Source organism: Pieris napi, chromosome 20, assembly GCF_905475465.1.
Source record: "Pieris napi chromosome 20, ilPieNapi1.2, whole genome shotgun sequence".
In the NCBI taxonomy this organism is placed as follows: domain Eukaryota; kingdom Metazoa; phylum Arthropoda; class Insecta; order Lepidoptera; family Pieridae; genus Pieris; species Pieris napi.
In genome coordinates this window covers 2,673,244-2,701,221 of record NC_062253.1, presented here as the reverse complement: position 1 = coordinate 2,701,221, position 27,978 = coordinate 2,673,244, and the positions used below count along the sequence as shown (strand labels likewise).

At 34.2% G+C, this 27,978-nt stretch overlaps 1 protein-coding gene across 2 annotated transcripts in view; it reads right to left on the bottom strand.

Annotated features, from left to right (window-relative positions):
- LOC125059502 (focal adhesion kinase 1) overlaps window positions 1-27,567 on the bottom strand; it is a 129,021-nt gene extending 101,454 nt beyond the window's left edge. Inside the window, exons 1-2 of one of the 2 annotated variants that reach the window (XM_047663945.1) lie at window positions 27,461-27,567; window positions 2,423-2,702 (exon numbers count right to left, since the gene is read on the bottom strand). In XM_047663945.1, coding sequence (XP_047519901.1) covers window positions 2,423-2,490 — 68 coding nt within the window. In that variant the 5' untranslated portion in view covers window positions 2,491-2,702; window positions 27,461-27,567. Of the gene's footprint in view, window positions 1-2,422; window positions 2,703-27,456 lie in introns of both variants that reach the window. The other variant, XM_047663947.1, reaches the window with a different exon arrangement.
- Between the last annotated feature and the right edge of the window lie 411 nt (window positions 27,568-27,978).

Genomic DNA, 27,978 nt, shown 5'->3' with positions numbered 1-27,978 from the left:
TCCAACGAACAGAAAATCCACACTACATACATACATGTATAACATAAAAAGGTTTTTTTTTCTCTGCCTTTGTTTCGTTTCTGTATTTTTTTTGTGTAACTATTTAGTTTGTGAGGATATTAAAGGAATTTGTACTGTAGCCCTTCTGGCACCAAAATAAAAACCCGTGATTATGTGTGGTTTTTTATATTTAAACAATAATAACAATTAAAGCAGCGAACAATAAGACTACTGCTTATTTTACTATGAAATTTGTCGTTTTAATACACACATACTATAGGGGCATTTGTTACCATGGTTACGTACAAACCTTTAAAATAAATTAGACAAAAATTTTCAATAACAACTGTATGCAAACTTACATACAGTTGTAATTGAAAATTACACAGTTCACATACATTATATATCTTCGTATTGTAATAAATTACAACTTTTTCCCGTTTCGCCGCAATTAATATATGAATTAATTATTTTTTTCATAAAGGTGTGGTTTTCAAACATAATATACATTCTCCTGCTATCATACAAAGAACGAAACATTCTGTATAAGAATCAAAGCACCATTGCATTGAATCAATAGTGCAACGTGTTCCCCCGTCTGGGGTCCAACACTGGGGTCATTGCTTGGGGTGTTATGATAAATGGGAATATATCGTATGAATGGATCAATGAATTTTCACAAGTGCACGTGGTATGTTAAATAATATATGTTATAAATGGATTCCCATAATAAATATTTATGTCTAATAATATCGCAGTTTTTAAAAAGATTATGGTCCATGATGGTTAATCACGCCTGCCTAAAAATCTCTTCTTGACAATCGAACCAAACATCTTACATCATATTTTATATAAAAAAAAAGGAAATCCTATGACCATAATAATAAAGGATATTTAGTTAAAAATAAAGGTCCACAACCTCTCTCCCACACACACACCCACTACCACCACACACACCCACACACCCACTACCACACACCCACACACTACCACACACACACACACTAGAATCGCGGTTGTGGGCCAGTCTCTTCAATTTGACATGTGAACGGTACTTGACAATAATTTCTACATATCAATTACATTTTATAATTAAAATATTGTTGCACAATAAGAATACTTTCCATTTCAGCATAGGACAGTCTGAGAAGATGTTGGGTAAGAATGTTAGTGAATGTATAAAGTTTTGAACCCTTAGTGACAATTTTGTTTCAAGATAGCTTCTTAAGGAGAAAAAGCGTTGGGCGAAGAAAAAGTGCATTTTTGGGTAGCTTATAGTACCCGTAGCTTATATGCAGTAGTATATAGCTATTGTAGGTTTGCGTACTGTACTAAAAAAAAGCTCTGAATGTTAAAAATTAATAAATCTTAGCAAAGGTTGTTCAAATAAAATACAGCAGGTTTGAATTGTATTTTTTTCGTTGCTACCGGTTCAGAAGTGGCTTCCAACAGGAATAGGCGACAAAAGTATTTAGTCATGTACAAGGCAAGTATGACGATTGATTGTTGCAATTCTGTGACATAGTATATCGATATTCGGAGACTTGAAGATATAAAGCGCCTGCTATTTATAAAAAAATAGGCGCTTCAATTTGTCATTGCCTTTATAGTAAACTTTATTATGAAAATGGTTGGATACAAGTAATTTTCATAATAATGTCGTAATGAAATGTTAAACTACCCTTTCCTTTATAATTTATTAACACTTGAATACCTGTAGACGCTACTGTATTTTATAATCTGAATATATAATAAAGTCGGGTTTTTGGAACACTTATAAACTCGGCTCGATAAAGATTGGACGTAATAATTGACGTAAAATATTAATGGGTTTCGTAAACTTCGAAAGGTTATTTAGTCAAAAACTAAAACTAACTTAAGAAAACGATTAACGATTTCGTTTAGTTGTCACAGACACGTCGATCAATTTACTTTGATATAAAGATAAACCTTTAAAACCAAATAAAAGAAGCTGAGAAATTGCTCTTTGGTAATTTACAAATTTAACGAATGTTTAAATATCTAACCCATTCCGGCTTAGATATTTTAGCAACGCAACGCAATTTTAGCGTCATCAGGCCTGAGTGGAAGTCTACAGGTGGAACACCAAATACCTCAAAGTAAAAATTATATCTTTTTTTTTCAGATTATAACACAGAACTATTATTACTCCTTCCTCCTTTAATATATATATTATCAATGAATCTTAGAACTTAGACTTTATAATAAACATATAGTTTGTTTTTTGGTTTTTGTTTGTATAAATAAGTAAAAATTGTTAACCGTGCTTTATGTTTATGTTTGAATGTGTATTCCATTTTTGGTTTATGTGTATAATGTAATTGTTTGGATATTGTTTAGTGAGCAGCTGTAGGAATACTATTGAGCAAATAAATAAATAAAATAAAAAAGTAATACTCACGTTTCCAAATACTGGAACACCCTGTACACCGGCTTTCTATAAACAAGGAATCCATCACAGCGCTCCATTTTTGTCTTAAACTGTCACTGACATCACTTATAGAAAATTTAAAAAACCCGTCATTTGTACAATGCAAAAACTACTTAAAAAATTAAGGCGTTCACAAATTCTAAATTTGGTCCTTCTAGGTATTCCGTTACTTATCCTAAACGATTTATCGCCGATCGGCCATCACAGTTTTAATCGATTCAGTCGACTTCATTTGGCTTATGTTACGTTTCTGGAAGAGAAATAATAAATTCAAATATTGAAAGATAAAAAAATAAATTTCATATTTCCACTGGTTTTTAAGCGTTTTTGGTAAATGTGTTAAGGACGCACTCTCATTTATATTCATTAAAAAAGTTAAATGTTTAAGTAATATTTAACTAAGAGTTTTATTTATACACATAGCTTCAGGTTAACAAGGTTTACGAAGGTACGAAGAAAATATTATTAAGATATTGAAGGCTTTTCGTTAAGACAATTAGTATTACGGTAGGCCAGTAGTATTATATATCGTGTTTATCCTTTAAAGTATAAATTCTATTTACGCTTGCTTTTGATCTTCTTGTATAGGGCGAATTACACAAATTGCCAATTATAGCTTCATTATCCGAGTTTAAGCACAGTATGTATGTATTATGTAATATATATATATATATATATATATATATATATATATATAATTGCGTGTTGTTCCCGCGAGAATGTAAGTGCATGCTCCTATTTCAACATGCCTCCTGGTTATAGAGGAAAATCTCTGTTTTAATTTATTTTATTATTATTTATTACTTAAGATGTCATGTGAAACATGGTGTCACGGTTGCAGCTCCTTACAAACGTTGTGTAAAAAAAAACTTGGCGATTTAAAAAAGTGGCGGAGGGTTTATTGCCAGTTCTTCTCTTCCGTTCTACGCCCTAGATTTGTTGAGAACTGGCAGTAAATGTAAAATTAGAAGCACTTCATGTATATTTCTTTTTTGACGTTCATAAGTGTACATTGTGTTACCTATATGAATAAATGATTTTTGACTTTGTCTTTATATTATAAGTTATAACTGTTTGTATTATATAAATAACATAATTAATTTTAAAAAAATTAAAATGAATACATACTTCAATTTAATAGAGATAATATATAGTACAAGAATATACCAATATGTAAAACATACTACGCATAAGAGCCATTTATTATGGATAAACCATTGTATTTATAGAACAGAGGCGATAGTGTCATAACAAACCCATATTTGAAATCTACTTCCGGTCAGTGTAGTTCACTTCCGGTAATAAACAGATGCATGATGTTTCACCATTTTTAACACAAAATTATTATTTTTTATATCTATAATGTCTAGAATTTATCTAACTGAACCAAGGCTTAATTGGTACGCCAAACATTGATAAGTAAAATATATTAGAAACAAGACGGGACTTAGAGTTGACTTATCTACTGTAAGTCTTGCAGGGGGGTGAGCAACCCAAATGTTCTCCAAGAACTCGGTTTCTTTGCACCTAGGGGATATGTGCGACGGGAACGCTAACGTTGTTTGCGATACCAAGGACCAGAATCTGTTGCACAGATCCTCGTTAACAAAGACGTTGCCTACTGATTGCTGTCTCCGACAATATGTTTATATGTTCACAGAGTGAGTTTACAGTACCAACATTATCGTATTGGCTTAGTACTGTAAGGATAGTGTATGTATTTTTGTGAATAAATACAACTAGCTAAGTGCCGCCTAACAGTCGATGAATTAAGCGATAATAAAAGGCATTTTATTTAATTGAAATCTGGTGGGTTTGGCGTCTCATAAATTAGTGATAATATTGATAAAAAAGTATCCCGACACATTTTTTTATATACAAAAAAGGCATAAAGGGGGGCAAACGAGCCTGCGGGACGCCCAAAAAGGGCAGTCATCGCAGCCCATAGACACCCATTTTTAGCACGCACCCAGCGTTGCTGGCCTTTAAAGGAAGGAGTACACTCGAATATTGAATAGTTGGAGGTAGTATCTCTCAAGGAAGAGCCCCACCGGAAGTCGACTCTACAGTTCGCTAGTTCGCAAAAGAAAACGCCTTGTGAAACATGGAATCAAGGTAATCATCATATAACACGCATTAAAACTTAACTTATTGATTCTATTTGAAACTGATATCTGATTTTCTGCCCGAGCGATTGTCTTCTCGATTCCACGCAAAGTGTATAACAGCTAGAACAGCGCGTGCATTCAATAGCCTATATGCGAACGGAAGGACGAGACAAACCATGAATACTAAACGGGAACAATGACCGGCCCTCGTTACAGTTACTCTATTTAATAATAAGTATCCTATAATTATTATCATAACTGATGAAAAATCGGATACTTTAAAGCCAAAGCTTTAATGTATTAATTAGTTTTAGAAAAATAATTGGTTAAGCCACAAATTCTAAATTCGGTTGTTGATATTTCGTTCTGTTATATTTTAACCGTGGACTCTATCTAGTTGACACACTAGAACCTTCTGGAAAGGAGGCCTCTACTGGGCGTGCTACAGGGCGAGGACGCTACTCTCGATAACATTGTGAGAGTAGCAGTTACAAACTCGGACAGTGACGGCATGTGGGAAATCTTCCAGAGATTCTGTGAAGCCGTCATGCACCAAAAGGAAGAGGCGGAGAGGACCAGGGAGGATGATCCTGCAGCCCACCCGCGTCGCCGTAGGAGACCACAGCGCCGCCGTTGCACCGTGCAATCCCGTGTGTAATCCTGGGCACGCAGTTGCTCCAGCGGGGGAACAGGGGTTCATGCGTCGAAAAGAAGCAAGCATCGTGCCCGACCTCCCCCAGCTTTATAAACAGGGTGAATTGGCCGATGTGAAAGGCCCTTGCTGTGCCAAGGTCCATTCCACATCATTTGTGGCCGTAGAGGACCGTGATACTAACGGCTGATCGCGTGGCTGGATGCGGACAAGGCTACGCTGTTACCGTGTCCTGCCCCGGGCGATTGCTGGTGGCGCCGTGGGGTTAGTGGGTATGCACTGTTGTGCTAGTCCCACATAACCCTTCCCCACCAAGGTCAACCGTGGCGCGGGAGGCTATGCGTAAGGCATTTCCCCACGAAAAAAAAAAAACTAGTACCTTCGTCATTAAACAATATACATACTTTAGACAACAAATTATTAAGAACATTTATTCTGTGTAACATATATAGGGGCCCTTCAAGTGTTACGTAAGCAGATTTACTGCAATTTATCTCTCTCTCCCCCCCCCCCCCCTTCTTGTCAGCAAAAGTAAGCAAAGCTCTCAAAAATAATAGTTTATGTAAACTTATTAATTTTTTGTAGGAATGCATTTCATGTAATATGTGTTAGATACTGTTGACGTCATCACCAAATAAGACTTCTTGTACTACATAGTAATTCAGTGTCATCATAGTTTAGTGCACAAAGCTACTTGGTAATTATTGTTTTAATATAAATATAGTACAAAGAAAAAATGCGTTTGTACTTGCAGCTATTGTTAATTATTTATTTAATTCGTATTCCTGTAGCTAACATAAATTATACTAATATATAGCCAAAGATGAAATACATATTCTATACAAAAATAAAAATGTTTACTAAAGGAAAAAATTAATAAAAATCATTAAATACTGTCGGCTGTACTGTGTGATGGTGTGTATGTGGGTGCTACATGCATAACTCTCTCAACTCCTTTTAAGCATATTCCGTGATAGCTTAAACAACAACAGACGTATACAGATATGCATATATATATACAGATACTAAATCTATTGCTCGAACATATATTAAAATTTTAAGACACCGAATAGTCGCAAAGATCTATAAATAAATATATGTAGTAATTATTCATGACCTAACCTATTTAATTCGACTACAAATTCTGAAGTAAAAAAATTGTATATAATCCTTACATTTCCCTTCCTAATTGTTCGAGATATTACGTGTACAAGTAATTGCGGTAAACCTAGTTTAAATCTACCACAGGTTAATACGTTTCATGCAAGCGATTAGGCTTACATGTCCGTCACCGCAACTTATTATACATGCTGTATTACCAAGGTGTGTCAAACGTCGATGGAATTATGTATAGGGAAGCGAAGGATACATAAATAAAGAATATATCATTAAGAATAATAACTTAGCAGATGTCACCATGAAAATAAATGAACTTGGGCACATGGCAAGAGGAACAGAAGTCGAATAACAAAGATGGCGGGATTTGGTGGGGGCCCTTGTTAAAAAAGGCAAACCTAGGAATTAATGAGATATATATAGTAATTTCATTTTCCCAATTCCAGCTGAAAGGAGAGGACGACGTAGGAAAATGGATATTTATCTCCTGCCAGCTCCATAAAGCATTTTAAAGGTCCAACGAGAAAACCACCCCAGGAATCTCATTATGCGGTAATGCTCCCCATTCGGTGGGGGGGGGGTCAAAAATGGGTGGGGGGCTGTAAACCGTTGCTCTATCATTACCATTTGTTGATGGTAGCTCAAGGGATAGCTAAACTTTAGTTACTTTTATTTTTGTGTTATACTGAACTTGTGAAATAAATGGTTTCATTGTATTTAGCAACTCCGTATAGCGCCGAGTCTATTTTCTATTATAATTATTTTCTTTATGCCTACATAATTATGTATTTACATTGTATATTCGCGGATGCTTGGCGGACCTATGCTACTTCAATACAAAGAGTGCCCTCGTGTGTGCTGCGATATTCCTAGTACTCGATTGTAACGAAGTTGCATGTATCTAAACTGGCGCCTTCTTAAGTTCTGTTATTCCAACGAGAATGTAAGTGCGTGCTCCTATTTCACCATGCCTCCTGCTGATAGAGGACAAATCTTTGTTTTTTTTTTTATTTCGTTATTATTATTAATTACTTGATATGTCATGTGGGACATGGAGTAATGGTTGCAGCTCCTTAAAAATGTTGTGTTAAAAAATAGCGATTAAAAAGAGTGGCGGAGAGTTTATTGCCAGTTCTTCTCTTCCGTTCTACGCCCTTGATTTGAGAACTGGCTCTAAATGTAAAATTGGAAGCATTAATATGTATTTCTTTACTGACAAGTCATAAGTGTTCATTATGTTACCTACATAAAAATATTCTTTTTTTACTTTTTTTTTCTACTTTACTTTTTTCCACAAGTGTAAATCCTTTCTATAACAATTTCATAAGCATCTGATTGCCCATTTTAACATGTGTTGTTTGAGAGCAAAAATAATAAAAACTGGGTTAATATTTATAAATTCAAATATTCACTATTCATTCACCCTGTAGACAGTTACGTGCACGTTGCAACGTTGCGTTGGCCAAGTTTTTGACATAATTCAGACAGAGATATGAGTTTGCGAATTTCAAATGTTTGTTGATATTCAGTGTACAAAATACAACTCTATTACCAGGTGTAAAGGTTGAGTTTTGCCTGTAAATGTGTAATGAAATATTCAAAATTTCTAGTTTTATAACTCCCATCAAACAAACAGTTGTTTTATCTTTGTTTAAAAGTGCTTTTTGAGTTATTTTAGAACGAAGTGAGCGTTCGTTATCTTTCATCTTTAAACCGGTTAATTGAATTTAATAAATACATATATATTCATTAAAAAGGCAGTTTTGAGAACACCCACCAAACCAAACTGTTTAAACACACCCATACTAGCAAACGAAGAAACTATACATATGCAACATATTAGAATTAGCTCATCTACAGTTGTTTTAACATATAAAACGACTTCCTCTGGCCAAATCTATATGCCACTATGAACGGGATAAACTGAAAAAAGCTCTTTTTCAAAAGAGTTACGAAAAGTCTTTCGAGTTCATCTCGCGAGCTCTACCTAGGCCCTTGTTTAGGGAACTGGTAAATGGTAAAAAACAAAAGACCCTTCAAATGGTTTTAATTAAGAGTTGTATGTTCTCTATGCTGTATTATAAAATAATAAAAACAAAAAAAAAATATCTAAAAAATAAAAACATTTAGGGGGTTTGAAAGATGGATAGTAGCCGATTTTCAGACTTACTGAATATGCATAAAAAATTTAATAAGAATCGGTCGAGCCGTTTCGGAGGAGTAACGAACATTGTGACACGAGAATTTTATATATTAGATATCTGTGCCTTGCGACCTTTACTCATGATTATTTGTAGCGTGATGTTTTATGTGTGTGACTCAGTACATAAATAATTTTTGATGCGGAATAAGAATAATTATAATATTAGTACTGAATCACGAATAAAAATTGATAATGGTAGGGGAGCCCAAGAGGGGATTTCGGGATTTACTAAAGCGCGGCAGATTAATATATAGGGGGATACCTTGTACCCGGTTAAGTACCTCCACAAAATATGAGGCCCATATATAAAGCCGCACGTGAAGGAGACAGGATCAGTTTAGTAAAAAAAAATTGACCATCAGAAATTCCCGAGCGCGTCAGATTAAGGTAGGGTGAGTTAATTACATCCTAAAAAGTGTATATTCCACTAATCTGACAATTTGAGAGTGACGGAAAAAAAGGGGAGGGCAACAAAGTTGTAAAAAAAAAACGTCATCTCGACATTCTCGAGCGTAGCTAATTTTTTTTTTATTTTGAAGGAAATAATTCAAGAATAATGAAAAATATATAATCTGACAATTTCCGCAAGCCGAAATAACAAAAATTCGTCGATAAAGTTAAATGCGTGCAGCTGCGTGATGCCTACATTTCCTTAAACCGATCGGAATCTACTAAACGGCGTTCTAAATATTTCCCTCAAAATTACATTTCCTGTGAATTTGAACCGATTCGGACCGATAGATTTTGAAAAATCTTAAAAAAATAAGAAATATTTTTTTTTAAATTGGTTTCTTTATCGATCAACTTCAAAAACTAATCCGCCTTTGAGCTTGAAAAACCACGTCGATCGCCACCAAGCTGGTCAAAAGCGGTTGATTCGTTCGAGAGATATCGTACACGAAAGAAACCCGAAAAAGTGTTTTTTCGGGATTACTCCGAAATTTGTGGTTCGATCAATTAAAATTGCAAAATTATTTATGAGGATGATAAAACTGCGTCGAATGCCGGCAACCGCGTGAAAATTTCTTGATCCATTCAAAAGTTATTGCGGTTTGAAAATTCCAAAAATAGTGTTCTATGAAACTTCTATCAGACTTTCGAGCTGGGAGAGCTCAAATGCATAGAAATGTTATTTCTTTGAACTCAGCGAGCTCAAAATATCAATTTTAAGCGCCCAGGAATGGAATTAGCGGGAAGTTGCAGGGATGGCCCTTTAGGTGAACCGTTTTTCTATTTTTTTTTTGGCAGATCAGGCGAATCCCTCTAGATAATCGTCAGATTATGAGACAGTACGTTTAGAACATAAAGATGAACCACATATATCTTAATCTGACGCGCTTGAGTATTTCAAAATTGCGATTTTTTTTTGCAAATTATGAAAATGGCCGTGGGTTTGCGTCCCATCGAAATCGTCAGATTAGTGAATGAGAGCTTTTTTTTGGTGCACTTAACACTCCCTTAGAAAATCTGACGCGCTCGATAAATTTTTTTTTTTTTTAATTTTCAACCCTTAAATACAACCACCCGCATCATGCAAACGATCAGATTAACATACGTACATTATTAAAAATACGTAGGGCATAGATGCTATCAATATCTGACGCGCTCGAGGATGTCCATGCAACAGTTTTTTTTTACATATTTAACTATCTATAGCCGCTTCCCCCACCGATGAAAAGGAATTTATCATATAACATTTTTTTCTTCTTTTTATCTAAGCTTTGCATCCCAATAGGTCTCTACGACGCTCGAGTAAATCCCCATTTAGCATCGTGGGCTCCCCTACCATAAGTGTGTAAGCTAAATTATTACTCGTGTGAAGCTGGAAGCCCTGTAAAATCTAATTAAACATTTTCAATCCGCTTTATTGCCCCTTAAAGCGCTTTGCATACGTTTGATTTATGTAATAGGATTGTGGGAACATCTTAACTGCACTTGTTAGGAAAACTTAATCGACTTTCCCGGTTTTAATGTGAAAATTGATGTTTTTTTCAAAGAACATTCATTTTAATGAGAGATTTAATGAATGATCTCTACCTGTTCATACATAGTGTTTACACTAGAATAAAGTTAGTCCGCAACGCTGCTCGTGTGGATTTTGGCGAGATTTTTGTAATATTCAACAATAATCATATTTATATTGTATTTATAAATTCACGCTTTTTCCGAAAGGGTAGGCAGAGACTACAGTCCTGACATACCTCTCGCCGAATCCACTTTCATGACATTTTTTTTATCTAATAGGAGGCTGACCTGATGTTAAGTGATACCGCCGCCCATGGACACTCTCAAGTGCGATGCGGGCTCGCGAGTGCGATGCCGACCTTTTAAGAATATTGGTACGCTCTTTTACTGCGAATAGTCGAATATTTCCATCATGTGTCGTTAAGTGACTGAAGAACGTTGATTAAATACAATTTCATCGAAGTCGATACAATCTGTGCAAAATGTTTGGCTCATAATCCCATTTCGCAACACCGTATATTGCGTCAAGCGTCAAGCGTTTTATGCAAAGTGCACTTTAAGCGCTTGAAAGGTTTCAGTGAAGTATAATTATAAATATTTTTAGCGCTTTTTCGATATAAATTTTATTATTCTACCCACAACTTAATAACGACTGTAGTACATAGTGTTGTTTGCCTCTATTTGTCGTGGATCAAAATTATATTACCATAATGACCTGACCTGAAATCACCGTTTATGTATTTCCTGTTGATTTTGCACAAATATTGTACAATATAATGAGGACAACTGCCCTCGCCCAGAGACTAGGTGACGACATCGTCAAAGATGATGATGATGAAATAAAAAAAAATGAGTGCGTACAAAGTACACATATCAGAAGTGAAACTTCTTTGGCAAACAAATTTTTAACTCTTGTTCATATTTATACAAATCTAAAATTTCATATTTCTGAGACTTAGAGGAAGAGAAATGGAAGATATGTTAGGAATTCAATGAATTTAATTGTCATTTAAAATATTAAAAGTGTCGAAAATAAACACATTTAACTTTTAAATTTATTTATTGGTCAATAATAAAAACACGTGGCATTTTAATTTACAATTCGTCATTTGAGATAGAAATTATTTTGCATAAAATATAAAATACTAGTTTCATAAATTCTCTTCACGAAATTTTAATTCTAAAAATAGAATTTCTATAAGGTAATTCACCCTTCTCACTCTCTCTCAATCGCTCTCTCCCTTTCAACAAAAACTGCACATCTTCGTGACGTTCCGTAAAAATTTTACCCTCATGCGCCTAAAGAAGTTTTCCTTCAAAAATCAACGATCGATACAATCCTTACGAACACATAAAATTATTAATTACTATTATTAACTTGTAGTTACGGAAAAGCCAATCTAAAACACGGTTATAACAATTTTATTTACATTTGCACATTTATCTGCATACAAGTCCCGCTGTCTAGTAATCAGCGGGGTTCATTGAACCCATCACTAATGACTCTATAAAATTGCTACTTGTATAGGCCGGTTATTCACAAGGCGGTTAATTCTGTTTAATATTCAAAATACTAGACATAACTGTTACGATAAAGACTTATGTAATACTTAGTAAATGTCTAAATGCTTTTATAGGGTTGTTTGATAAGCTCCGCGTGATGTCTCGTGATGTTATTACATAAATAATTATTCAACAATATTAGCTGTATACAGCGAGAGAATGCGATTAAAGGAACACTGCCACAGGGACCAAACTTTTTAAATTAATTTTGGACAGTGGCTGACAAGTTAGTGGAGAAGATTGGGAGAACAATGCTCAAGATAGACAGATGCAGCCTGTTGAAGAAGGGCTATCTACAAGAGGTCTTTGAAAAAAAAGTACTAAGTTAAGTCAACCGCCTTAAAAGTTCAGTTATGGAACGACGGACGTCAAGTGGATTTTGTATTCTGCATCGACTTCCTGATAAAACTCGAACTTCGCTGATATTAATTCGAACAACTCCTCTGAACACCCTCCACAGTAATGTAGAAGATGCAGAGAGAGTCGCTTGGAAAGTGACTGATCGTCGACGATTGAATATTCAAAAAGAACAAATACTTTACACTAGGTGTTTAACAACGTTCAAACGCACGTGTAAATAATCCTAAACCAGAATTAGACATGCCATTGTCTATGCAGCACATGTGTTTACAAAAACGACCATAAAACCGTTTAATTATTATGACACTTACGCGGGAAAATTGGAAAATAGGACGTTCAGTCTGTGGTTATTTATCCAACTACTTCGTCTGTGGTTAAGGATAAATTTTTACCTTCGATGAGTCAACGGTTTGTATAATAATCATCACATACATATTTAGTGTAACAGAATTTGCAATGTCCATTATTTCTTATATTTTAGATATGAGGTTGGCGAAGACAGGGGAGGGTAGAAGAAGTTGTGTGGCGCTACTAAGAAGAGTGGGACTGAAGAAGTTATAAAGATTAGTTTTACCTCGTTTTTATTAGATAGTTATATTATAACCCCAAGATGGGGCAGAGAGCGTCCACAATGAGTCTCCATGGCGTTCGGACTTGAGCATCGTATTTAACTCGCACAAAGACAGTCCATTGGTGCACAGCCAGGGATCGAACCTACGACCTCAGGGACGAGAGTCGCACGCTAAAGCCAATAGGCCAACACTGCTCCTGATGCTGGACTAATTACACAGAATAAGTACAAGCCTTCCAGTATACTAAGCACGAAGAATGTGATCAGCATGCTTCACTCATGTCGTATTCGTAGACTGGGTTTTAAACATGTTTCTTTTCTCCATAGCTAGTGTTAAATGCGCATATAAAAAGAAAAATCTGACCTTTGTGTCTGCACTAGTATCAGAATTTTTAGTTTTAAATCATGCCGGTTCTTTGCTGGTACTTCCTTTCACGGAGCAAGTGTTAAAAAGGGAAAATCCGACCTTTGGGTCTGCACTTGAGAGCCCTGTCAAAGTCCAAACTACTTAGGTCGAACAAAACTACAACGGTTTGCAAATACACAGATACCGTGAAATCGATAAATAACTGAAAATACAGAGTGAATTTAAGCTAGTTTCAGACTAGGCACGCTACAATGCACCTATTGTGGAACTAATTGAATTTTCTATGTGGTTGGTCGACGTGTGCTCTCAAAACAACTTCGAGAACAGTATAGAAACATTCAACATTTATTATTTCTTAAATACTTTAAAGACTTTTCTTTTAAAAAATTGAGGCTCTTTCAAACGCAGTAAATAAAAAAAATTAAACCTTTTTATAGCCAAATTTATCAGAAAACAATATTTTCCTTATAATATACAAATAATTACAATTTTATTTATCTATACACCACATCATATATAATGCTATATCTACAGTATATGTTACAAGCTATCTATATATTTTAGGAATAATTGCATATTTTTTACAAAAAATACAATACAAATGTTATTCACTTCCAATTTTAGTTTTTACTATTTTTTTCTGAACAATGCGGATTAAGTATCAAAAAGGTACTTAACAATGTTAATTTTTAATTGTTCAGCCCACTATCGAATATATCAAGCTCTGGGTAAATAGTGTTTATTTTGTTATATTCGCGAAGAATGAGAGGTGCCTGAACTCCTAGGTTGGTTTTTGCAGACGGAATTTGGAAAATTCTGCATATTTTGAACCTTGGGAACAAGAGACGACAATGTTAATGTTCCGTATTTGACCATTTAACAATTCGTATACGAACGTAACACGTTGGACTAGCCCAATGGGAAGAAAAAAGAGAGAATGCCCACCAGACATATTGGTTTAAGAATAACTTTATTTCTCATAAGAATTGCATACACAATTCACTTACTGAGAAACAATATGAAAAACTAAGATTAATAATTAGACCGCACAAATGTACGTATATAAAATAACAAAACAAAACGGAAACAAAAATGTGGGTAGACATAATAAACTCGATCAGTCAATCAAGCAGAACATTGATGTTCGAATTTGATTTTTTGCTAGATGGCATTGATATAGCAAGTTTATATTTATTTTATAAGAATATTTTATTTTAAGTTTATTGTTCTATTTATATATTTTGGGTATATATATATACATGGTTTATATAACATTTTAAGTATCCCATATCTCATCTAACCCAGATGAGATAATATGGGATGAGAGCAATAATAATTAAATGCAATCATTATTATAACACTCGAATATAGGTTATTTTTATAATTGTATTTCTTTAAACTTTATATAAAGCAGGTCATGGGACGAGATTCGCTCCCGACATCGTGTAGTCTAGATCACGTACAAGGGAATTTCAAGCATGCGGCGCCAACAGCCATTCTAAGCCTGTAATGACTGACCATTTCAAAAACTTGGCTCAAACTTGGCTTGCGGAAGCCAGGGATTTCGCTCCGGGCTAACGTAACTATGTTTTCGTACGCCATTCACATGCTGTATTAGATAAGAGTACATGTAGTTGTATATTTGAATTTCGAAGATTTTTGAAAGCTTTGAGAATACGGTACCGGAAATAGAAATTTCAAATATAGAATTATTTGTTTGATTTTAATCGTTCTAAAAAGGTTGGATATTTCAAAGTAAAAAGGCATTTATTAAAGAAATAGAAAAAAAGTCTTACGTAAGCTATAATAAATAATAAACGACTTTTATTTCAGACACATTACATTTAAATACATTTTTATTTCAATTAATTATTGATAGTCCATTGAAAAGTTACATTTGGGGTTGCGTTTTTTAGAGGACGCAATTTTATTTATGGAACATGTAGGGGGGGTCAATACAAGCTTAACTCCAAGTTTGTGGGGTTGGCGTGCTTGTCCCCCGGCCGCCATCTTGGATAAAGGGGTCCAAAAACCATGTTTTTGGCTATATCTCCTGAACTATCCATCGTACATAAAACTTGCAAAGACACATTTTGTAGCAAATCGCTGTGTCTACGATTATGTCCATGTAACTTTTTATCATAAATCCACAATTCAAAAAGTTATAAATAAAAAAGTGATAGCTAGCTACCATTCTAATAACTGATTGATAATATAATTATGTCGAAGATTACCATATCAGCAAGTTGTCTGTGGAATAGGCCTACTAGGAATACCAATAAGTAAAATTGTAGGAATAAAAAAAAATAAAAAAAAATATATTTGGAAAATTTGTTTAAAATTAACGAGAGATCTTAAAAGTAAGGTAAAACTGCTGTTTTGATCGGCTTGTCATGAGCATTGACGCACCTAGTCAACTTTAGAAATAGAAAATATTTTCACTTTTTTTACTTATAACTTTTTAAATTTTGGATTTATGATAAAAAGTTACATAAACATAATTGTAGGCACAGCGATTTGCTACAAAATGTGTCTTTACAAGTTAAATGTAGGATGGATAGTTTAGGAGATATAGCCAAAAACGTGGTTTTTGGACCCCTTTTTCCAAGATGGCGGCCGTGGGACAAGGGTGGCGACCCCACAAACTTGGTTTTAGCTTTACACTGACCCCCCCTACACATCAAAAAAATAAAATTGCGTCCTCTAAAAAACGCAAGGTTAGGCCTAAAAAATGTAACATTTCAATGGACTATGATTCCTAGATAACTCTGTGCCCATTTTGTCAGATAATCCGAATCAAAATGAAAACAAAACTTAAGTTTGCCGTAACCAATATTGCCGAAATAATACCTTAAAGCACTCACGATAACGAACTCTACGATGTAATAGTTTTTTATTATTTAGAAATTGCTAAACTTCTGGGACTTCTTTGGCGTAACAAGATAAAAATCTATTCAAAAATTTTATCCTACGTTTGTAGAAAAAACGACACTAACAATAGAAAAAACTAAAATATTGACTATAGCTAACTTTAGGGTGTCGGTTTTTTGTGACGGTATACATATTTTACTCTCATAATTTTTTCCCTAACGCGCCAAAAAAAGTATAACTTCAAAAAATATAATTACATCATTACAATAACTTTGATTTCGTGCTAAGGGTGCATGTGACCACACCCAGCCACTAACGAATAACTTTAATCTCACATATGATAAGACAGTACAAAGAGCCCATACATTTATCGGAATTGATAAAATCTCGTCCGATTTTCAGGCTTCAGTCCTAATTTAACCCTTCGATCGCTATCAAAGATATATTTGATCTCCAAAATTAATTACCGAAGAAGTATTATGTTACGATATATATATCACATTCAATGTTACATAAATTAAAATACATATAATATACGGTACAATTTATCGAGTAGGTAATAGCATCCGCCCGCGTGGTTTTCGTTCTTTAATAATAATATATAGATTTTTTTATAGAACTCGGAGGCTCATCTTATGTTAAGCGATACCGACACTCAATGCCAGAGATGTCGCGAGTTCGTTGCCGGCCTTTTAAAATTTATTTTTTATTTAACTGTGGACAAACGAGCAGGAGGCTCATCTGATGTTCAGTGATACCACCACCCATGTACACTCAATGGCAGAGATCTCGCCAGCCTTTAAAATTTTCTTTTTTTATTTACCATGGGAAAGACGGGCAGGAGGCTCACCTGATGTGAAGTGATACTGCTACCCATTTAAATTTAATGCCAAAGAGCTCACGAGTGCGTTGTAGACCCTTTAGGTTGTAGGTCTCAGAAATCACACTTTTTATTGGTGCAAATTATATAAAAATGTGTTCGGGAGTTTATCGTCAATACAGACGCGGCGTTTGTATAATAAAACGTAATAACATTTAGTAAATTATACAAAATGAAACCACAGGTGCAAATTCCTACTAAAAGATTTATCACCACAATACGAGCTGTCCTTTGAGATTCGTTAATTACTCCCAAAGGAAATTCCACGATAATTCTCTTTATGAGAACCTCAGCATTTTCCGACATTAATAATCTCTCTTTCGTTTAAAGGAAAAACAGATTATGAACTAAATTACTTGGACATGTTTTCGAAAAAACATTTTTGATTTCCTTTCATTACGTACATTTAATCATACAATTACACAAACCAAAAGAAAAACCCCTGAAATTAAGACCTTCCAACATCAAATATTTTTAAATTAAATATTTAGCGGCGGCCTTAAAAATATATAAAATATCATGACTGATCAGATCATGAAAATAATTATGTATATATATATATAAATATATAAATAAATTTAACAAATATATAACTCTATTATTAGCTTTTTGCTCGCTAAAGAGAAATTAGTTCTAGTTTATAATAAATACAGTTTTTAATAAGTTAAAACCGCATTTATCAAGTAATAATAATAAAAGTACGACAGATTGGTGGTCAATTATACACAATTAAAACTTGTACATTAGTTTACCATTTCTATTCTACTAACTGGTTATTTTCGCATTCTTAAACATTTAAATCAAATCCCGTAAGCACCCAGTAGCTTTAACTTTCCAATGATTTGTTTACTAAAGTTTATTTACATTGTGCGCGCGTGCGCCGTGTTTACCACTTACGAGCGGTCAAAATTTACCAACAACGGGAAGATCTCAGAATTCTCGCTTCAAATTATTATTTTTATTCAAGTTTATTGAACTTTATTGCATACTCCAACTATAACGTATCATTGACTTCTGAATCTTTATATATATATAAGGGTGTCTCAGCGCCGATTTTAAATTTCTCAGTAACCCGCTGGGCTAGTGGGTGTGGGAGTGGTTCGGTCGCAGTGGTGTGCCTCGCACACAATAAAATTCTAATTGCAATCCGCACCCAACGTATCTTCCAGATTTCCCCCTCAGCGACTTTTTCCTAAGACCTCAAGAGAATGCTCGCTGTACAGAAATGTTGCGATGATGAAGAGGTAATCGCAAAAATTGAAGCCTATTTTTAAACTAAAGAAAATCGTACCATAAAAATGTATACGAATAATTTTATGACCGCCATAATCGTTGTATGTCAATTGTATCTCTATTGTAAATCAAATCAAATTCTATCAAAAAAAAAGATTTTATTCAACGAACCATAACCATAACGAACTTTTCAGCCCACCCTATTCAAAATCAAAATCATTTATTCAATTAGGTAACACAATGTAAATTTATGAACGTCAAAAAGAAATACATATTAAATGCTAAATGCTTTTAATTTTACATTTACCGCTAGTTCTCAAGTTAGAGATGTATCAAACATTTCAGTGCGTCGAGACACATCTATATTTTTTATTACGTCATGCGCTTTAAACAATAAACCCAAGTAGTCAACACACTGTCTTGCAGCTCCTACAATTTTTCAAGAAAAGAGCGTATCAATTCTTGAAAGGCCGGCAACGCACTTGCGAGCCTTCTGGCAATGTGAGTGTCCATGGGCGGCGGTAGAAAAACAAAAAAAGAACACTGGACTTACACATTTAAAGATGACATCTCGGGAGCTTTACGTGACTTTACTTCATTCGCAACTAAACCACACATATGTAAGCTCCTATGCTAAGAAAGTATATAATATAGCTTAGTCCCCCGAGTTTGTTTCGACATTTCTTCTCAGGGCAGTCAGTTAGGAAATGTCGACTTCATCTAGTTTAGGATGACATTGTAAAAGTGATTTATATAGTCCTACTTGCAAGAATAAACTATTTCATTTCATTTCATTTCATTTCAAACTATTTCATTTCATTTCATTTCATTTCAGTCAACAGCCGTTTTTATAAATTTGAGAATTCTTAACATACATTTTATAAATCAAAAAACTTCAAATTCGATAACTCTAGTTAAACGATTTTAATTTAACCGCCAAGGCCACACAACACATGTTAATAATAAGAAAAAAAACGGTGGAATTCTAAACACTTTTAGCGTATAACGTCATGCGATCGTCCTTTGCTTTAAAGGACGAAGCTAAATGCAGAGAGCTCTCATACTATAAATAGAAGTTCAGAATTACAAGAATGGTGGAACTGCAAAAAATTCAAGATATCTTTGTCTATTCACCCTATAGATAGTAGAGTACATAATAATGTTTGGTCTATTCCATAGATCGGCTTTCTTTATAGAAGTAAAGTGCTTTGATAACAGAAAATGATTTTAATGTATCGACACGACACGAGAACCAGAAGCAAATAAATAATAATCTATTAAATTTAAAAAAAATCTAAAATCTATTTAATAAAAAATTTTGTCTATTTTTGTGATAGCCTAGGACCTGTAGACCTATGGTGTACGTACAGATGTTAAAAAACCAAAATTATAAAACCACTGTACAGTTCCTGGTAAGGTCTTATGTACGAGAATAATGCTAATCTATATATATAAAAATGAAACCCGTTTTCCGTTGTCACGACATAACATGAAAACGGCTTGACCGATTTGTCTGATTCTTTTTTTATAATATTCCTTGAAGTACGAGGGTGGTTCTTACGGAGAGAAAAATCATAAAAATTGAGTGAAAAAGTCTAAAAACAACACTTTTCTATATTCCCATACAAAATATTCGTAATAATATTTAAAGGCAATTTGAACTTTAATAACATATCATAAAGTTCAAGTGTTAGTGGAGGGGTTCCGGGAAGGTAAATTTTTATTTTTTGACATAATGTATTTGTTGTATTATCAACTTTCTTTTTTTTATCTTACCAGCTAGACCGGTGTCCCGAATAGCAGAATAAGTATTAAAAAAAAATAAAGAATCGACTGTTAGGCGGTACGATGTTCGCCAGGCCAGCTAGTTAATAATAAAACATTATTCATGACAAAAATATAGTTGTGACAAAATTTACAATAGGGCCCTTGTGTTGTGGGTAACTAGTTTTCAATTATGCCGTGGTACATGGTGCATGTATAAAACAATTAATTAAATGTTATGTAATGAAATACTATGCTTATCAAAATGATTAATTAGTGCCTGTCTGGGTATACTTTCAAGCCCCTCCCATTTGAATTCTTCCTGAATATAACAGAATGAACACTACGTATCCAGAACTTGGCATATTCGATAGAGAGCTGATCAATTTTTAAAGCATTGCTAAGTACCTATCTGATACCTAATCCGCTGTTTTGCTAGTAATTTTTTGTTTTTTGATAAGTAATAAAATCTATATCTATAATCTATATATATTTTACTAACATCTATGTTTACCATAACCGTTACCATTTCATGTATTTTAGAATAGATAAATAGTAACATATACTGTCAATAGAGCATTATATATGATACGCTTTATAAATAAATATACTAAAGCGGATAACTTAAACTCTCTCTGGAAAACTCTCGGCTGGTACCATCACAAATTACCACGCGACTTAGGATTTCTGATAATCATGGAACATTAGATGTCAAGCTGGTCACTTAGGTGTGTCCACGTAATTTGCATGACAACGCTGTCCCGAATAGCGCAATTGAAATTCGGCTGTCGTCCGCCATTTTAGGTGGTCATAGCGACACGTGACGTCACGCCCGTTGCGATATGGATGGAGAATTGTATACAAAGTCTTGGAGAGGTCCAGTAGTACTTGGTTCAGACCTTAGTCGTCATCGCGCTCCTGCTACTAAATACTACTACTTACGCCCAATATTTTAAAGTAGGTCTATCGCCCAAATTAACCCTACCAGCTGGGACGATAAACACGTTTCTATATTCATTAACATTCCGCCATTTTTGCGGAAAGTTCGAGACTTAGGGGCCGTTCAACTAATTACCCCCCCCCCCCCCCCCCCCACTCCTCCTTCCACTTGTCAGCAAAAGTAAGCAAAGCTCTTAAAAATAATAGTACATAAACGTGGGGCCCACACATAGAGACTCTTTCGAGTAGGCTGAGCTCTGCAGCATATGCAGTAAAGAAAATCCGACAGTTTACTGATGAGGACACGGCTAAAATTGTGTATGTCGTACGGCATTTTATTGTGGGGTGCTGCTGCAGAGGTTCAATCCATATTTGTGCTGCAGAAGCGGGCTGTTCGGGGTATTTGTTGTGTTTCTCCGAGGGAGACGGTACGGAATAAGTTTAAGGAATTAAATATTATGACACTATCTGGTCAATATATTCTTGAAGCCTTGTTGTATGTCCAAAAAAATATAAACGATTTTAAAACAAATGGTGACTTTCACCAGTATAATACGCGAAATAGAACTAATTTGAGTGTACGACCAACCAGGCTCCAAAAGATAAACCACTCCTTATATGGAAATTATATTCGTTTTTACAACAAACTCCCAAGCGCAATTAGAGAATTATCACTAAATAAATTCAAAGTCCTCGTTAAACGAAAATTAATCAACAAAGCTTTTTATAAATTTGAGGACTACTTAAATGATCCTAATCCTTGGGATTGAATTGCTCCAGTTCAAACAATTTGTATGACAATACTTGGCGATTAAAAAGAGTGGCGGAAAGTTTCTTGCCAGTTCTTCTTACCCGCTCTACGCCCTTGACTTGCGAACTGGTAGTAAATTTAAATTTACGATTAATTTAACTTGACTATTCAAAAGTGTACTTGGTTACCTACTTGAATAAAGATATTTTGAGTTTGAGTTTGAGTTTGTATTAATTTTTAGTAGAAATCCTCGAAAATACATTCACAATAAGCATAGACAATGTGTGGGTAATATGTGTAAAAAAGTAAATAATTACAGTTGACGTAATCACCAAATAAGAAAATACCACCAAAGATCCCCTCTGACTCCTATAGTGCTTACAAAATACCTACACGGCCCCTTATTGAGAAGGTTTCTACCAATCAAACATCTTTCTAGTTATCTACAAAACTTACTGTCGCCTATGTTTAATAATTGATGACCTGACAGTTATGAAGTGCTCCTTAAAAGCTCGAGACGGTTTTGTCTATGGTCTCTCCGGCTTGTTTTCTTTAACACTTGTTAGTACAATGGAAACTAAAGAAGGATGGTAAACATTTCCTCCAACGTAAAGGGAGGATCTTCGACCTGTCTAACCAATGACTGGCCCCAGTGGCTAACGTTCAGAAGTTCTTAATATCCTTAGTATCAACAACTTCGTTAGCGCGTATCAGGACATGACGTCATCGCAGACATTGTAATCGATTGTAGATGTCGTTACGAATTGAAGCCTAGTGTTTGGGAGGTATAACGGACAATTTAACGCACATGTACACAATTTGGACGGCTATATAAGTACCACACAATACCATGAGCTTCCTATTAAGGTTGGAACGACGCACCTGTTATTAACACTTGTTAGTAAGTTAGTCGGTCAGGTCGTAAACGAGTTTTATTGACCCGAAAATTTTTCGTACACGAGACAGAACTGATATAAACGATCATGGTTCATGGAATATTGCTTGGGTCAATTCACAATTATTTAGGTATAAGAAACGTCGGCAGTAGATATAAAAAGATTGTTTGTCACTTATGGGGATAAGCTAATTCTCAAAAGTTTATATATTTTTCTGGGATTTGGTTTGAATAATTTTTACCTACAATGAATACCAAAATTGTTTTTTTTTTACTTTCTTTCATTGTTTCACTTTTTATGGATTTTGTCGATTCAATGCAACATATTTATATATATGTAGATATAGTTGTCTCTGCACAAAGATATCATTTAACATTAATATCCTAACTAATAAGTAATTTAACTCTAACCTAATTTACTAATAAGGATATTTAACATAAGAAAGTGTCCAATAACTTACAGTAATCTATTAGACGAACACACTGTTATTGTTCTATTTTTTGGTCTTAATTCATTAGTTTCATCATAGGACAGCAGAATACGAAATTCCACCCGTATCACCTCGACGTCCGTCGCGCGTCGTTCTACAACGAAGGCAGTTCTATGTGAAACCAGCTGCCCACTGAAGTATTTCCGAACCAATTCGACTTAGGGCTCTTCAAGAGCATAGCAATTATTAAAAAGCCGGCTACGCGAACCCTGGCAATGTGAGTGTTTATGAGCGGTATCACTTAACATTAGGTGAGCCCGTTAAAAAAATTCGGAGTTATTTCCTTTTTTGGTGAACTAAAGTATAACAGTCAATAACTTGTGATATAATGTTTCACAACGGCCATCGCTTCGAACCATAAAACTCAGTTCAAAAGAGATTAATAATTATAACTCGTAGTTAAGTTCAATAGTCTGAACTGAAATTACATTTGCATAACGATGAATTCATCGTAACAATCGCTCATAATATTCATTGTATAACTGTTGGCTGTATTTCTGTCAAAAGAAACATTTAACACATAATTGTCTATTATTTCGAGGAATTTAATCTGTAGTAAGAGGACTCCCTATAACTTTGTTGTGAATAAAATTAGAAGCCTGAATTTTCAGTTACCAAGACCGTATGTATATTTTAAATTGCATTCAAGTTGACTAAAAGTCTGTTACACAATGTACGGATAAGTTCTACATAATTTCCAAATTAGCTATTTATTACTTATTGGTAGGATAAACACAATTGTTGCGTTTCACGACTGTCAGATAGCGCTTCGTCACATAGTTATGAGTCGGAAGAAGTCCATCATAAGTTATGAGTCGGATAAATGTCAAAAAGCACAATTTATCTTCCAAATAATTTGTGTTACATAGCTATTGGGTACTTTATCCGTACATTGTGAAACAGACCCCAAGAGTAAAAGACCAGACCAGAACCAGTAACAGACCCTAAAAAAACTAGTAAAATTTCTTAATTTTGTCACTAACTGACCGATCATCAAAACTCTAAGGCACTTCTAGCAGACTTAGAAGTTTCAAATTTTGAATACAATTAGTGTTTATTGTACAAATCAAAAGACAAAACAATCTAATTTTTTTTTTTTTTAATTTAAATCTAACATGTATTACTTGTGATATACATGTGTGCTTTCATGGCCAAGTCAATGTATTTATTTAAAACATAGATGATCTGTAATATTGATATGATAAGATGTTTTTTAAGTTAGCTAATTATGTATTAAAGACAGAAGGTCCCTTAGCAGGGACTGAATCAATTGGTATTACACGGATTGTAGAAGAACTGAGTTGCGAAACTTGGTTTTTTATAAGTTATGTTGGCATTTTACAGATCAAACAACTACTTATGTTATTTCTAAATATTATTTTGATACACGGGACCTCTTGGTTTATAAACTTTTATTTAAATGGTAATCAAACGTAAAGTCAAAACATCAGTGTTTTATAAATATGGCACCAACGGTTATTATTAGTTTTTACCTAATCGAAACTATATGACTAAAAGTAATTAATTGGAGGCGGCGACGAAAAACAAAAGAATCCGATGTGCCAGACCAGAGAGACGGCAGAAGGTCGTTGGGGAGTACATAGAAGATACAAGTGAGAAGCTGGTGGGAGTTCTGTAGTAAGCAGGGTATGTGGTAGTATCTACAGGATAATAAGGATGGAAAAGAAAAAAGAGGACATGCCAATCATGGCGGCGGCCACCTTACAGAAGAGTCGGCAAAACTATTAGCGCAGACACTCTTTCTGGACGACACAACGGAGGGGGAGAATGACAACCATTACATAGACCTACCAGGGTGCTAGCCAAAGAGCTCGGTGGGGGAGCTAACGCCAGTCATTGCCGTTTATTTAATACAATTTTAGTTTGGTTAAGTTAAGCACTACTAGAGCCGCCTGTTGTTGCCTCCTTAATCATGAATGTTATGATATTTAATATAATATTAATGTAATGTTAATAAACGAATATCCTAATAAATAAATTCCATTTTAATTCTGCGATAACATTGAAAGCATTTTGCTCTAGATTCAATCGAATTGTAATGACCTTATTACAATCTCGAAATGTCTATATTTAGCGATACGCCGAGTTATGCTTATTACAATTTACACAATACAACTAAATACCTACTAATTATAGTTAATATTTTTATATGAAGTAAACCATAGAAACCCAATCAATAATAATAGATGCAATATAACACTTCTTAAAAGCTTTACGTATTACTATTGCAAGCGTCTTTATCCATCTAAACGTAAATACAATTTGAGAGATAGAGTCAACGGTACTACTAAATATAATTCAGAAAGCAAAATTTTCAAATTCAAAATCATTTATTCATTTAGGTACACTTATGAACACCAATAAAGAAATACATATTAAATGCTTCTAATTTTACATTTACTGCCAGTTCTCAAATCAAGGACGTAGAACGATCTTAATCGCCAAGTTTTTTGTTTTACAAAATGTTTGTAAGGAGCTGCACCCATTACACCATGTTCCACGTGAAATCTTTAAGTAATTAATAATATAAAAAACAAAGATTTGCCCTCTATCAGCTTCTATAACCTTCCTTATTATGATGAACTAGCAATGTCCTGGTTTAATCCGTCTTCGACAAAACGCAAAATAAATTGAATTCGAAACAGTTGTTCCTGATCTTCAAACTCTTTAGCTGAATAATAATAAGTATAGATATATAACGTAGTCGTTGACCCCTATTAGAATCCAGAGGTCACTTTTTACTCTAATTTTATAGACCCGTCTGGTTCTTAAAGTTCTTAGAAATCGTTGCGTTTGCAAAATATCTAAAAACTTAAAACCACTGTTAAATTTAGTAACGTATCTTTTTAATTTTTAATTATGTTTACACTACATAATATGTAGTATATATATAAAAGGATATAATAGGTTTGAATTATTTATAGTTTAAATATTATTTTACGTAATTTCTGCCCGAAGCACGCGGGCGATTTCATATATAATATACTAGCTGACCTGGCTAACTTCGTTCCGCCCTACAACCTTATCATATCGTTGTTACTTTAATTTAACTTATTTTAGGATTTCATTAATGTTAAATATTACATTAATACAACTTTTTTGCAAATACAGAAATATTTTATTGCTTGCCATTGCGAAAGAAGAATGGCAGTTTTACACATTAGGCATCTTCTCTCTAGCGTCAATATGGCGATACTGCATGTTAAGCACTTTCTGATATCCAACACCTTTTGATCAGGATCAAAGCATGGTTATGCATCTCCTCATTCACCTCAAAATCGGAATTTCTTGAACTGACACGAATTCGACGTAAAATGATGCGTAGTTTTGTCAACAGATGGCACCATATGGTTTTGCATTCGTAAAATTAATTAATTAATTTATTGTTATTCGTTAACTTATCCGATATTTTATTATGCTTATTCTGCTATTCGGGACGGAAACAAATCCAACAAATCAAAAACCATGGCAATCGATCCAGCCGTTCTCGAGTTATAAGTGTTGTAACAAACACGACTTTCTTTTATATATATAGATATCTGTATTTTTTTAGTTTATCGTGTTCATACAGATGCATTATATAATACGTAAGCATTTTCAGGACAAAATTTTAAAGTTTCGTCAAATATACCAATAATATAATATTTAATTAACTTGCAAAGAGTCTCTCATCAAAATAGACCAATAAAATTATTAAAATTATCTGCTTATTGCTTTTTATTGATGAAAATCGGTGTGTCCCGGTTTTACAAAGAAAAAAAATTTAATATCTTGAATCACAGACTACTCAGTAATAGTATAATCCTAATAAAAAAAAACGGTCCAGTAGCTTTTAAGATAAATCGTCACCATACAAATTTTTCCTGTTATAGATCAACTACCTTAGGGAAAGGCTAAACTTAATACACCTTAAATTTGAAAGCTAATTAGAATGATTATCAATGAAGTACACAATCATCTGGTCTTCTGCGAAGTGTCATAAACCGGCCCATCCTTCGTCAAGTGACCAATTAATTAGATCTGTTTGGCTCCATGATAGGTATATTTCAATAATTGGCCGTTTTGATATTCACAATTTACATATTCGAGTTAATCAATTAGACAACTAAACTTTTAACGAGTTTTTATTAAAATCGAATAAAAATAATTCCGATAATTAATTGATTTGCTTGTTATTTATACCTTATCAACCGCCTACATTATCCTCCAACACATACTAAAAACCAGTGGAAATATTAGCCACAAACACAATACCTACACAATCACTCCACTATACAAAACACTTTATAAAACACGTCAACGCAAACATTTTGTATAAACAACGCACGAACATATATCCCGGCCGGCGTCCAGCGCGGCACTGCGGTCTCCGGGCCCCGCATGAATCCAACACCCTCCAATATCCTAATGCCGTAACAGCCCATCTACCCTCACGAAATTCAACCCTAATTCTTGTACGTAAGGTCGATTATTCAGTATGGGAAAGGTAGCACGCCAATCGATGCTCCTGGAGCGGTCAGATCTTTCCGCCTCCGCTTCTGTCCACACGGGTATGTTCGCGAATTCCACCCACCAACGCTTTTGTAAATAAATATTCAATAAGGGTTATGTATATTGAGCTAATTAAAAAAATAGTCCCAATAGATTAAACCCAATTTATCCTTAATTATTAATAGCTTTCGGAATAATCGTTTCAATGACGCATACTGTTATTGTTAATATTTTATTTCATTATTTATCCTGTTGGATCTTACAAACGGTAGTTTAAAGCTCTGT